At 45.2% G+C, this 14676-nt stretch overlaps 1 protein-coding gene and 1 pseudogene across 1 annotated transcript; one reads left to right on the top strand and one right to left on the bottom strand.

Moving 5' to 3' along the window:
• Positions 1 to 8690: 8690 nt before the first annotated feature.
• Positions 8691 to 11182, top strand: LOC121799505 (annotated as a pseudogene).
• Positions 11183 to 11371: 189 nt separating this feature from the next.
• On the bottom strand, positions 11372 to 14138 carry LOC121801455 (ATPase GET3A-like). Its single transcript, XM_042200949.1, has 7 exons — positions 13810 to 14138; positions 13340 to 13464; positions 13000 to 13150; positions 12438 to 12548; positions 12163 to 12301; positions 11975 to 12090; positions 11372 to 11863 (listed from the first exon to the last, which is right to left on the bottom strand). The coding sequence occupies exons 1-7, from the start codon at positions 14068 to 14070 to the stop codon at positions 11687 to 11689; spliced, it is 1080 nt and encodes a 359-aa protein (XP_042056883.1). The 5' UTR covers positions 14071 to 14138; the 3' UTR covers positions 11372 to 11686.
• Positions 14139 to 14676: the final 538 nt, after the last annotated feature.

Raw genomic sequence — 14676 nt, 5'->3', positions numbered from 1 at the left:
ACAATTATATAAACCATACGCATCAATTGAAATTTTTTAGCCTAATTGAGAATTGTGATGTATTATCAGTCACTCATTTTTATTAAATGAGTGGTCCAGAATTTGCCACGTGGAAAATATTTTTAGATTAATTAATTATGAAAGGGCAGAATGGTAATTTCATGTTTTAATTAGGGCAGTAGCAGTAAACAATGCCGCACGTGTCGTTAGGGCGGCGGAGCTCGATTCCCCTCCCGCCGAGGGCCTTCTCCAGCGAATCGACGCACGTCTCGGAGTCGTCGAGGAGCACGTGTCGTTAGGGCGGCGGCCGACGTCTGGGGCGGGGATTTGGCGGCGGTGGAGGGGCGCAATGCGGTGGCGGAGGTAGCAGCCGTACGGTGGAGCTGGGTGGAGGAGGAATTGGGGTTGGGGCGGTGGTGGGGGTTGGCGTCGCATGCGAATTTGATGTCGCGGAAGAGCTGGTTGGGGAGGTCGAGGGGGCAGGCGGAGGCGTCGGATTGCTCCGAGAAGGCAGGGATGGGGGGATTTGTTATAGGATTTGAACTTTTTGCAAGCTTAATTATTGATTCGTTTATGAATTGGAAGTTTTAGGGTTTGGATTATCAATTGTGTTGGATGTGAGCTGGATTGGGGAATCAAGCTTAATCATAATGCACTCTAGGTGTGTTTGGTGATATTCTCCAGTTGGGAATTAGTTGCTAAGAGTTAGATTCAAGATTTAGCTATCTCCCTTTTTTTAATTTCAAGTACATATAGAATCTATGTCAACTACATATATAATTCATGTCAACTACACACATATAATGTCAACTACATGTACAATTCAGAGTGCATTGCAGCCACTAAGTTTCTGACCAACAACTGCAATTGGTTCTTGAATATAATTGAATTAACATAAATGAAAAAAAGATTGGGGCTATTGGAAGTGTCCACCGCAGAAATAAAATTTTGGGACTGTGAATAATAAATTTGGGGCTATGGATAAATTTTGGGGCGGGGCTATCGGAGTGTCCACATTATAGTGGACACTCTAAAACCTCTATCCAAAACCAATAATATAGTAACAATCAAATTTATAACCAAAAAAATTCCCTTAGGGCTCCACGCAAACCCCATATTCGAAAGTTGTTTCTATTTCTAAGAGCATCTCCAATGGCTTTCGCTCAGCCATAGCCCAGCCACAAACTCCTCCTGCGACATCATCAGCACTAAAAATCCTCCTGCCACATCATCAGGACAAGCAAATAGCTCAACAATAGCCCAGCAATAGCCTAGCCACATCACCCCTAATTATATAAAACAAATAATTGACAATCACACAAAATACGGAATTAAATGTATGACACAGATACGAGAAAATTCAATAATATTATTTAAATTAAAAAAAGTACAATAAAAAATACATTAATTTAAAAAAATACATTATTAAAAAAACACGACATCCGCCTCACTCCTCGTCTTCGTCGCCCCCCTGGCCACCGTCACCGTCGCCTCCGTATCCGCCGGAACCCCCCGGTGCCCCCCCGGTCTTCAAATCGTCACGCATGCTCACGAGCATTGCGTGAAGAAAACTCTTCTCATCGGGGTCCATCGCCGTCCGCCATTGGGCTAACGTCTTGGCCATTTGAGCGCGCGTTTGTTGACGCACGAATAATTTGAGATCCTCCGACGACTGGCCAAGGAGGGATGCCGACTGTACCTCCTGGGACCCCCCGGCACCCCCCTCGCCTCCCGTTGCGCCCGCCTTTGACCAACCGGGCGAGTTCGGCGAGCGAAGGGGGATGCCGACTGTACCTCCTGAGCATCCTCGGGGAGGTCGTGGGAACCGCAGCTGCTGCCGCTGTAATCACCGGTATAGTTCAGTCGTTGCTTCTTCGGCCAGCCAGCGTCGACACCTGCCCTGAACTTCTCGGAGTCCATCAGCACCTCGTAGCAGTTCCAGTAGGTGAACTCCTTATACAACCCGGGCTGGGGGAAGGCTTTCTCCGCTATCCTCCTGCAGTCATCCTCTGTTTGGCCACTGCTCTGCATGCGGAGGGCGTTGGCGTACAAGCCCGAAAATCACGAGACCCCAGCCCTGATTCTGTCCCATCCCTTCCGGCACTCATCCTCGGTGCGCGGCCTCCCCTCCGGGCAAATCTCATGTAGGCTGCAGCAACTTTGGCCCACATGTTGACAATCCTCTAATTGTTCGAAGCCAGAGGATCATCACAGACTGTTAAGGACTTGATTCCTCAACGGTTGTCGGCGGCAATCTGCTCGTTGATCCAAGAAGGCTTCCGGCGTCCAGTCGTAGGATCGTCGGAAATTCTAGCTTCTCGCTGTGCGCGGAATTCCTCCGTCGGGCAGCTGTGAACTAGATTTTAGAGTTATTCACGTGTTGTGGGCAAAATGCTAATTTTTATTCATAATAAAGTTTGATGAACATAGCCCTATTTATAGACTAAGGACCCTAGGGTTGGTTCGACGCCTAATCCTAATTTATCTCGGGAAAGAACCAACAAAGAAAACCCGAGACGCTAAATTACCAAAAATAAATAAATAGAATATTAATGACTCAAAAACATATCAAAAATAAATAGCAAGGAAATAAATAACACGACTCCTACGTGGTGACGAAGTCACCAAACTTATCCGGTTGCTTCACTTTCCTCTTCGGCCTCGACATTGCAATAGATGGCTGCTGCAGATGTTCATCCTCCTGGACGGCCTCCTCTTCCGGCGATGCTTCTTCCTCTGTTCCCGGCGACGCTTCCCCGACTCTACTGGAGGCTGGAGCCGGCTGACTTGGGACCGTATCAACCCCTCCTCCGATAACAAAATCCTTGTCCTCAAGGAGAACGTTAGGAAACGTACGCTGGATCAATTCCAATGGCTCCCACGTAGGCGATCCCGTACCATCCGACCAACGAACCAACACATGCTCCTTAGGCTCTCCCTCATGCCAAAGCACTCGCCTGGCCAATGCTCTAGTTGGATACACCACCGGTTTATTTCTACAAAATTCCGTCGGCAACGCTATCGGCTCGCTGACGCCCTCCCCCTCTACGAAGACCCGTAAAAGGCTCACATGGAACACATTGTGGATCCTGCTCCCCTCCGGAAGGGCCAGACGATACGCTACCTGGCCCATACGTTCCAAAATTTTAAATGGTCCATAATAACGACGCGCCAACTTGGCCGACAGAGGACACGCCACTGAATGCTGGCGGTACGGCTGCAAACGGAGAAGGACCATATCACCGACGTTAAACTCCATATGACGACGATGCTTATTAGCCGACTCACGCATCCTTTGCTGCGCCCTCTCCAAATTCCTACGTAACGCCACCAAAAGCTCCCCCCTCTGAGTAATTAGATCAGCAACCGAAGGTGGGGTACCCGCCGACGGTCTGGCGAAGATGAGGCTCGGCGGCTCGCGCTCATAAAGGGCTTTGAATGGGGACATCCCCAGTCCCGCGTGATGGAAGCAATTTAACGCTAACTCGGCCCAGGGTAAGAAGTTAGCCCACTTGGACGGGCGATCCGCCGTGAAGGCCCTCAAATACTGTTCTAACCCCCGATTGCGGACCTCCGTCTGTCCGTCAGACTGCGGATGATAGGCCGTGGAGAAATTCAGCTTTGTGCCGCTTAGGCGCATTAACTCCTTCCAGACTTGGTTCAAGAAGACGGAATCACGATCTGACACCAAGGTTTTTGGAAATCCATGGTGGTGGCCGACTGTATTAATGAATAGATGTGCCACCTTAAAGGCCTCAAAACGGGTCGGCAGGGGCGCGAAGTGCGCGTACTTAGATAAGCGATCCACCACCACCATGATCGTTGTGTATCCTAGAGATTGTGGTAGGCCCGTGATGAAATCCATCGAGACGTCCTCCCAAACCTGAGACGGGACCGGCAAAGGTTGCAGCAACCCTGCAGGCTTTTGCGTTGAGTACTTCGTAGTTTGACAAACGACACAAGCCTCTACAAATTTCTTCACATCTTTCTTCATATTCCGCCAGTAAAACCCTGCTGCCACACGCCTCAAAGTTCGTTCGAAACTCGGGTGCCCCGCCGACGGAGAACAATGGTACTCTGTTAGAATAGGCATCCTGCCAGACGAGCGCGACCCCACATAAATCCTACGGTTGTAGTAAACCAGACCATCCACAAGAGATAAGTGAGGTGGCGCACGCCCCTCCGCAATATCCTTCACGATCTCGCGCATCTCGGGTGACGATCTCGTCTCGTTTCTCAACAATTCAATAAGTTGGGGGACCGGCTGAGCTGCAGCCGCCAGAAGATCGCAGCTGCGGTCTGTCTCCCTGTCCGCGGCAGCCACCTCCTCATCGTCTACCGTGATGTCTGCCGTCAACGACTCCTCTCGGCGAGACAGAGCATCTGCAGCCTTATTCGTGCTGCCTTTTTTTTATATTCAATCACGAACTTGTATCCCATTAGCTTGCGAACATACAACTGCTGGTCCGGGGTTTGGACTATTTGTTGAAGTAACTCTTTCAAACTCTTTTGATCGCTTCGTATGACAAACTCCCGGCCCAGTAGATATTGGCGCCATTTCTGAACAGCCTCCACGATAGCGTATAATTCTTTGTGATAGGTCGAGGCCACCCGCCGGCGAGGACCCAATTTTTTGCTGAAATAGGCAATGGGATGATTGTCCTGCAACAAAACCGCCCCGATGCCCAAGTCCGAGGCGTCGGTTTCTACGCAAAAAGGTCAATTGAAATCGGGCAGTCGAAGAACTGGCGCACGTGTCATGGCCAACTTCAAGTCCTCAAAACTCGTCGACGCTGCGGAGGACCATTCAAACGCGTCTTTCTTAAGCAAATCAGTGAGTGGGGCTGCAATTAAGGCATACTGAGCGACAAAGCGACGGTAGTTGCCCGTTAAATCGAGAAAACCCCGAAGTTGCTTCACATTCTTTGGTTGGGGCCACGCTGTCATTGCGTCAATTTTAGATGGGTCCGCCTTGAGTGAACCGTCGCTGACCAGGTGACCGAGGTACTCAACCGTCGAGCTACAAAACGAACATTTAGAGAGCTTGACGAAGAAACTGTGCTCCTGTAGAACACCCAGGACCGCTGCCAAGTGACGAGTATGGTCCCCGACCGAAGGGCTGTAAACCAAGATGTCATCAAAGAACACGATCACAAACTTTCTTAGCAACGGTTGAAAGATCGCATTCATCGCGGCCAGAAATGTGGATGGCGCATTCGTAAGGCCGAAAGGCATCACCAAAAACTCGAAATGGCCGTCATGAGTACGAAAGGCCGAGGGAGCCTGAGACGTGGGTTGCGCTGAGGGAAATCCTGGCTGCCCTCGGGGCTCCCGATTCTGCCATGGTCTGCGCGAACCTGTGGTTGTACCCGACTGTTGGCCACGATCCGCCTGGATGTCCGCCAACTCCAATGTCAGGGCCATCGCGGTCGCAAGCGACGATGGACGGTGCAACTGAAGGCGCTCTTGCATGTCCGTTTTGAGGCCAGCGACAAATAGGGTAAATAAGTCCGATTCCGGGACCCCTTGCACCCGATTGAGGTACTTCTTGAATGTATCATGATATTCCAACACCGAGCCTATTTGTGTAAGCTTGGCGAGAAGGCCATAATAGTTCTTGAAACTCTGCCTGTCAAACCGATGACGTACATCCTCCAAGAAATCCTGCCATGTTACGAAATCATTGTTCGCACAATAATTGAAAACCAACTCTGCCGCCGGCGGGTCGAACAACATTACAGCGTAGTGCAAACGTTGAGCGTCAGGCATCATGACGTGATTGAAGTAGTACTGTACCCTAGACACCCAATTAGTTGCGTCGGAGCCATTGAATCGTGGGGGATGCATCTTAACCCTCTGTGGCTTCTCATAGCCGGAGACGCTAGATTGGTAACGCTGCGGGGGGTCCCAACACGATGCAGGGCGGTTGAAACACTGTGATTTGTCCCCATGCAAATCCCAGCCTGGGTCCGTTCGGTTTCTCCCCTCGCGACGCCCCCTCTCCTCTGGCGGCCCGTCGCGAACACCACAAGTAGGGTTTCGGGTCGAAAACCCTTTTTCCATCAGTCTGTTCCTTCGATTAACGTACCACGGTGGATCTTCACCCTCGTCGAACGCGGATGGCATGTCCAGATCACGCGTGTTCGAAGGTTCAAGAAGTTCGAACCTCCGATCGGCGTCCTCCCTCCATACGTCGAATTTTTCCAGTTTCTCCAAAACTTGATCAAGTTTGTTGCTGACATGGTCGTCCGGATGGAGATCGTCCGTTGCCGACCCTCGGTGTCCCCGTCGTCCCCTGAGGAACGATTTAATCCTACCCCATCGCGGCGGCTCCCGAACGGTGGTCGACCCCCAAACCTATTAATTGGGTACGAATCTGGGCGACTCATGCCCCATACTGATTTCCCGTTGTTTGTGTTGTAACGCTTCATGAGTACTGGATGAAAGCACCAGATGTTAAGGACTTGATTCCTCAACGGTGGTCGGCGGTAATCTGCTCGTCGATCCAAGAAGGCTTCCGGCGTCCAGTCGTAGGATCGTCGGAAATTCTAGCTTCTCGCTGTGCGCGGAATTCCTCCGTCGGGCAGCTGTGAACTAGATTTTAGAGTTATTCACGTGTTGTGGGCAAAATGCTAATTTTTATTCATAATAAAGTTTGATGAACATAGCCCTATTTATAGACTAAGGACCCTAGGGTTGGTTCGACGCCTAATCCTAATTTATCTCGGGAAAGAACCAACAAAGAAAACCCGAGACGCTAAATTACCAAAAATAAATAAAATAGAATATTAATGACTCAAAAACATATCAAAAATAAATAGCAAGGAAATAAATAACACGACTCCTACGTGGTGACGAAGTCACCAAACTTATCCGGTTGCTTCACTTTCCTCTTCGGCCTCGACATTGCAATAGATGGCTGCTGCAGACGTTCATCCTCCTGGACGGCCTCCTCTTCCGGCGATGCTTCTTCCTCTGTTCCCGGCGACGCTTCCCCGATTCTACTGGAGGCTGGAGCCGGCTGACTTGGGACCGTATCACAGACACTCACCCACGCCTTGGAAAGCGCGACGTTCTCCGCGTCCGTCCACTTCCTCCGCACCGAGGGGTCGTCCATTTTTTGCAATCTTAACTATTTATTCGTTTATGGAATTGGAAGTTTTAGGGTTTGGATTATCAATTGTGTTGGTTGTGAGCTGGATTGGGGAATCAAGCTTAATCATAATGCACTCTAGGTGTTTGGTGATATTCCCTAGTTGGGAATTAGTTGCTAAGAGTTAGATTCAAGATTTAACTATCTCTCTTTTTTTAATGTCAAGTACATATAGAATCTATGTCAACTACATATATAATTCATGTCAACTACACACATATAATGTCAACTATGTGTACAATTCATGTCAACTACATATACAATTCATGTCAACTACACACATGTAAAGTCAACTACATATACAATTCATGTTAACTATACACATATAATGTTAACTATGTGTACAATCCATGTCAATTACATATATAATCCATGTCAACTACATACATATAATGTCAACTACATATATCTACATATATTATATGTAAAACGTTGTTGTTGACATAAATAATATAGGTCATTGATATGAAAATATTTGTTGTTGACATTAATTATTTGTAAAATGTTGTTGTTGACATAATAGTTGACATAAATAACGTTTGTTGTTGACATCGTAGTTGACATAATGTATCTGTAGTTGACATCGGGCGAAAATGACAATTATGCCCCCTAGTTGACATAATATCTCCGTAGTTGACATCGCGCGAAAATTGTGAATGAGTGACTGAAAATACATATTAATTTTCAATTAGGCCCAAAAATCCCAACCTAACAGGACCCACCCTACACAAATAAAACTTCACCCGTTCTAACAATTTCAAAGTAAACTTCACCTCAAAGTTATCACAGTATCCATAATATGTAAAGATTGTGTTACCATTAATGAAATTAGCCCACTTAAATTCGCATGTACAAAAAATTCCATTTTTGAGAACTTTATTTATTTATTTTCTCCCAAAAGAAAAGAAGATAATAAAAAACCCCATTTTTCTGGCCACACCATTGATCACCTGTAGAGGGTTTAAGAATACTGAATTGAGGGTTTTAGGATTTAAGTCATCCTTTAAAAAACTGCTCAACAACAGTAAACAACAACCCATACAACACCAACAAAAAACATCGTAACAAAATTCAGTCCCATAAAAAAAACATTCAAAGCAGCAAAGAGAGCCATTTCTAATGAATTTTAAGATCACATTTCTAACTCTACTGTGGAGTGATAATAAAGATGAAATCAATGTTCAAAGGAATGGTCCATCCTCACTACTAAAGGAGGAAGCAAAAAGAGCATGAGACAATCGAGAGATCACGGGTTCGGTCCATCAAAACTAGTGATGAGGAAGAAGCCTTGAAGTAGAAGCAAGGCTAGTATGATGGCTGCTGGTCCATTTTGTCCACTAACCAAATCACCACTACATTGTATCATTGCAACATGTCTTTGATTGTCTTCTATCCATCTCTTTTGAGTACTAATCGTTTCTTAAGAATGCAGATTTTTGAAGAATTCAGGATTGTGCTGAATAAAAGTTGCTGGCAATACTTTCACACTCATCAAACTTGTGCAGCTTTTGCTCTGATCTTTCTCATATACATTAGTGATAGGATAGCACGCCTCAGCTTACATTTTTCCATCTATAAATGTGTCAATCCATTCAGAGTGCATTGCAGCCACTAAGTTTCTGACCAACAACTGCAATTGGTTCTTGATTCTGATGCCAGGTAAGAAGTTTATCTTTTTCAAGCACAAATGCTTGCAAGTTATACTATCATTGTCTTGAAATTTGTGCTTATTCTGCTGATTTCCTACAGAAGCAGCTATGATGCAAAGGATTTTCCTCCTAGCTCTGGCTCTGAATGTTGTTTCAACTTCTTATGCTGCCATGGACTCGAACGTGTACGTTGTCCACATGGACAAGTCCAAGATGAGGGCTTTCGACGTCTCTGTTGGAACGTCAAGAAGATGGTATGAAGCAATGATTCAGTCTATCAATGTAGACTCAGAAGTTGGACAGGAGGCAGAGCTCCTTTATGAAAATGTCATTTCTGGCTTCTCTGCAAGGCTGTCAAAGCAGCATCTTGAGTCTCTAGCCAAAGCGGACTCTGCCACCATGGATGAACTATACAGCCTTCACACAACTCATTCACCTCATTTCCTTGGCCTAGAAGAGGGGGTAGGCTTGTGGGATGCTGAGAATCTGGCCTCTGATGTGATCATTGGGGTGGTCGATACAGGAATATGGCCGGAGCACCCCAGCTTCCGTGGCAAGGGCCTGCCTCCGGTGCCCTCTCATTGGAGAGGGAAATGTAAGGCTGGTCCCAAATTCGCAGCCTCAAATTGCAACCGGAAGCTTGTAGGTGCAAAGGCCTTCTTCAAAGGGTATGAGGCCATTGCTGGGAGGGTGAATGAGACCTCAGACTACCGGTCCCCTCGTGACTCCCAGGGCCATGGCACGCACACTTCCTCGACTGCAGGAGGGAATCTTGTTAAAGGCGCGAACTTCCTAGGCCTGGCGAAAGGGACAGCAAGTGGCATGAGATACACAGCAAGAATTGCAGCATACAAGGCTTGCTACCAGCTTGGATGTGCAACTTCTGATATAGTAGCTGCAATGGAGCAAGCAGTCAGGGATGGTGTGGATGTGCTGTCTCTGTCTCTGGGAGGTGTCTCGAAGCCTTAGTACGCGGACAGCATGGCCATTGCAGCATTTGGTGCGGTTAAAAAGGGAGTCTTGGTCACGGCCTCAGCTGGCAACTCAGGACCCTTGGGTTCCTCCGTTAGCAACATTGCACCGTGGATGGCAACCGTTGCTGCAAGCTACATGGACCGCGTTTTTCCAGCCAGAGTCGAGCTTGGTGATGGCCAGATTCTCCTTGGCACCTCACTCTACTCGGGGAAGGCTCCCACCACTCCGTTGCATCTGGCATACGGTGACACTGCAGGTGGCCGTGGCACTAGGTTCTGCACCGCCAACTCCCTCTCCCCGAGGCTAGTCAAGGGGAGGATTGTCATCTGTGACAGAGGGATCAACAGCAGAGTTGAGAAAGGGGAGCAAGGATGGCTGGTGGAGCCGGCATGATCCTTGCAAACGGCGAGAATCAAGGCGAGGAGCTGCTAGCGGACGCCCACGTCCTGCCTGCTGCATCTCTAGGAGCTGCAGCATCAAAGGCAGTGAAAATGTACTCAAACTCAACCACCAATGCAACTGCAGTGCTCACATTTGATGGGGAAGTCTACAACAGCCCAGCCCCGGTCATGGCCGCATTCTCCTCACGCTGGCCTAGTCTGTTCGAACCAGACATTATCAAACCAGACATCACCGCACCAGGGGTGAACATCCTTGCAGCATGGCCGCCAAACATAAGCCCCACGGAGCTCACAAGCGACAGGAGGCGCATTCGTTTCAACATTGTATCGGGCACTTCCATGTCCTGCCCCACATCAGTGACCTAGCAGCACTGCTCAAATCACGGCACAGAAAGTGGTCACCTGCAGCAATCAAATCAGCTATGATGACTACAGCCTACATTCTTGACTCACAAGGCTCACCAATTGAAGATGTGGCCTTTGCATTTGGCTCTGGCCACGTCAGCCCCCAGAAGGCTGCTGATCCAGGCTTGATCTACGACATCTCCACCAAAGACTACCTCACTTGTGCAGTCTAAGCTACAACTCTACACAAATAGGCCTTTTCTTCGGAGGGAACTTCACCTGTCCAGATGCTTCTGATTTCCAAACCGGAGACCTAAACTACCCTTCGTTTGCTGTCCAATTCAGCAGCAGTGCTAAAAACACAACATCAACATATAAAAGAAGAGTAACCAACGTTGGCATTGCGGTCAGCAGTTATGCTGTCAAAGTATCTGAACCCCAAGGTATATCGATCATCGTAAGGCCTCGAGTATTGAATTTTAGGAAGATTGGACAAAAGTTAAGCTACAAAGTGACCTTCATTGCAAAAGGGATAGTATCCACTAACTTCTCATTTGGCTCTCGTGTGGAATTCGGATAATCATTCTGTTAGGAGTCCTATTGCAGTAACATGGCTGTAAGAGAATGAACAAACGGATTCTCACCATCAATTTCAAGAATCTGTGATTTGACCAATTTCAAGATTATGATTTTAAAGCATCCGGAGTAATTTATATTTTCATGAGTGATCAAGCAACAATCGATGCGACGTGATTCATGCGATGAAACGTTCATTCGTAACTAGAATTTTCTGCATAAACCAGCCAGTAGGAGAAAACATTTAATTTCCAAAACTGAAAAATTGCGTGTGTATAAAAATCAATAGTATAAATCCAACGTGTGTCACAAGAATCTTTATTACAAACCCTAATATACAAATAATACTAGTACAACTTATCATAAAAATGGAACTACAAAACAATGATTGTGACTACAAGTAAAACGTCAGTATTTTCTAGTAATAAAGAAAAACGTTATTCATATGGCTGATTAATGCAGCACGTTTACATATGGTACAACATTGAATGAGATCCAAGGCCTAGTCAACTCTACTACAAAGTCTCGTATCGCCAACAAAAATGAGTAAAACATAACTTCCAAATAAATCAAAGCTCACACTCTCTCTAAGCCTTCTGCTTCCCCTTGTTGAGTCTGTCCAGTTCTGCCTCTGCATTCTTGAGGTGTTCTCTCAATGCTGATACTCTCTGCTCCACCTCTTCTAGTGTGCCTCGAGTGATGGATGGTTGGTACACGGATAGAAAATTGCGCGAAAATGCTTTCAATGCTTCAACCCCACAAACCTGTTACACAACACTCATCAATTAGAGCGATCATACATCACCAAGAATCATTGTCATCTTTACAGTGGAGCATATATCATTTCTTTGTGACAATCTATATTACGTACATACCTCTTGGGGCAACAATGGCAGCTTAGTTATGTTGAAGTCATCATATAGCATGTAAAACTGATTCAGGTATTTCTGCTGCATGCGCATTCTAGCTTTGAGCAACTTTGACTCCACAACTGAGAAGGCCAGTGCAACTATTTAGTAACGAAATGGATTTGGAAGGACGAAAATATTAGGACGTAATTTACCTTCTTCGTCATAAATTACTTGGTTAATGATGATATTATGTGTATCAATCTCGAATTTGGTAAGCTCCTGCACGAGCCGTTCAGTTTCATAAAGAGAGAGGAATTCTGGAATGCAGACACAGACAAAGGTTGTCAAATCCTGCCAAAAGAGAAGGGTACAACATCAAGATTTTTAGGGCAGTAAATGTAAACATGGGTATAGTTCAATTACTGAATTAGCTTTCAGGGACAATGATATACGAGAAATGTCTATTAAGAGCGATTTAAAATCTTACAGGATCCTTAAACTGCTTGTTCACTCGTTCAATTACTTCTTTCATGCCCTCAAGTTTTCCAAGGATGGCGTCTTCATTGAATTCATCACCGACACCAAGGAGGCGAGTCATCTGCCGTGAAGAAAACCGAGAGCAGGTTATTTTCATGAATGAATCAACAAAGCATAGAAGAGTATAAACTAATAACTGAACTATAGAGAGAGAGAGAGAAAATGAAACTTGGCAAAAAATGTTTTTGGAGACCTCAGCGTATCATAAGCTATTTGTCATAATGAGATTCGTATGTAAGAACAGAAAACCTAGACTAGCATTAACGTACAAGATACACCCAATAGAAGAGTAAAGTTCTTACTTTGGGGGCTAGAATAACATAAAACTGACCATCAATCTTGATAATCAATAAGTATGAACATAATAATAGAGGCGGCAATTCTTATAATTTATTGAAATTAGTAAAAGTACTCGCAATCCTTCTTATACGAAGAATCCCCTTAGTCTCAACCTTGTAATTGATTTTTTTCAATATGAACTGTAGTACACTTAATGAAAGAGCGAATCATACTTGGCTCAACAAGCCACCAAATCTGTTCTTTAAGCTCATAATCTTTGCAAGCCCTTTCTCTAAGGTTGAAGGAAACTGTAGCAACCGTAGGGTGTGGCCGGTTGGAGCTGTATCGAATACTATGACAGAATAATCCATGGTTTGCACAAGCCTGGAGAATATTCCAAAAGTTAATCATGTCTTCTTCAGGAAGACCAATGTAATCCACAAATCCATTCGTTTACACTAAGTAGATGGGTTTAAATTCCTCAATGAAGGATGGAAAATGCATAATAAGTGACATTCGATAGAAAGAAAAACCATTTGCCAAAGCCAACGGCATAGTACACTTTAGACTTACTTTAGCATTTCCGCAAAACTCATTGCCTCGTCGATTCCTGGGATAGAATTTGCTAGTTCTGACACAAATCCATCAGTTGCAGCTGATCCAAGAGAATCTTCATGTTCCACAGTCGGATCAATTTCCTAGAAGAGGAATCTCATTCAATGAAATGCAACAATCCAACTTACAATGCATAAAAACAATTCGAAACAAAAACAGATCTTTTGATACACTCAACACCTTAAATGAATCGAGAAGATCCATAAAACCCCCCACAAACAATGAATTACAATCATAAACCATGTAAGTTGGGGGAAACTATGATGAATAGAAAAACTAATTAACATCGATTAGGTGATAAGACTGGAACTCCAACACGAATCAAATTAAGTTCACACGATCGAGAATCAATCGATACATCAATAAAATGATGAAAAAAACTTCAATTAGATGGAAACATTGCGGGAGTGGTGAGGGAACAATTGTACCATTGCATACAAGTTGGAGAAGCCATTAACAAGCGAGGGAGACTTGGTGAACTTCTGCTGGAAGGCATCACTTAGATTGTGGGCGGGATCGGTGGAGATGATGAGCACAGATTCACGGATGCTGGCGAGCAAGATTGAGATGATAGAGCTGCAGGTGGTCTTGCCGACGCCACCTTTGCCGCCGACGAAAATCCACTTCAAAGAGTCCTGCTCCAGTACGTTCTGCAACGTCCCCTCCGGAAACTCTGCGCTGGATCCCATCGATCGATATCTATCAATTCAGTTGCAATTCGTTTGGGGATTTTAAACCAGTAGTTGGAGTGCCAGAGAATTCAAGGCAGGTCCGATTCTTTTCTTTCAGAGTATTCCAACTTTACGCTATTTGCGATTCCACCCCTACTCTTTCGCATATTACCAAAAAGGGATTCAGTAGAGGAATGATAAATCGTACATCGCCATAAATTAACGGGAATTGATCTATTTTGAATTTGCTAATTAATTTCTTCTTTCAAAAAATGTTAAGAATTACAAAATGACCTTATTTACTAATTTATTGAAATAATTGCAACTATCTAAGTTTATATCATAATACCTCTTGGGAAAATAATCTAACTCAGACATATACAAAATATCTCTAGACTCTAGGCCATGTTGTATGTTATTCATCTATCCAAGATGACATGATATTAAGATAAGTTGCGAAAAGGTAATATATATTGACAAGTTAAAGTAGCATGTAAGGTATGTTCAATGTTATTAGTATAGATAAAGATATATTCCATCTCTCCTCCGTAAAATGTCCTACTATTTTTTTTCGTCTGTCAATAATATCACATTTCATTTTTACTATATTTGGTAGGTAGACTC

This window comes from Salvia splendens, chromosome 4, assembly GCF_004379255.2.
Source record: "Salvia splendens isolate huo1 chromosome 4, SspV2, whole genome shotgun sequence".
NCBI lineage: Eukaryota > Viridiplantae > Streptophyta > Magnoliopsida > Lamiales > Lamiaceae > Salvia > Salvia splendens.
Note: the sequence above shows the minus strand (reverse complement) of the source record. Positions and strands in the feature narration are given on the sequence as shown.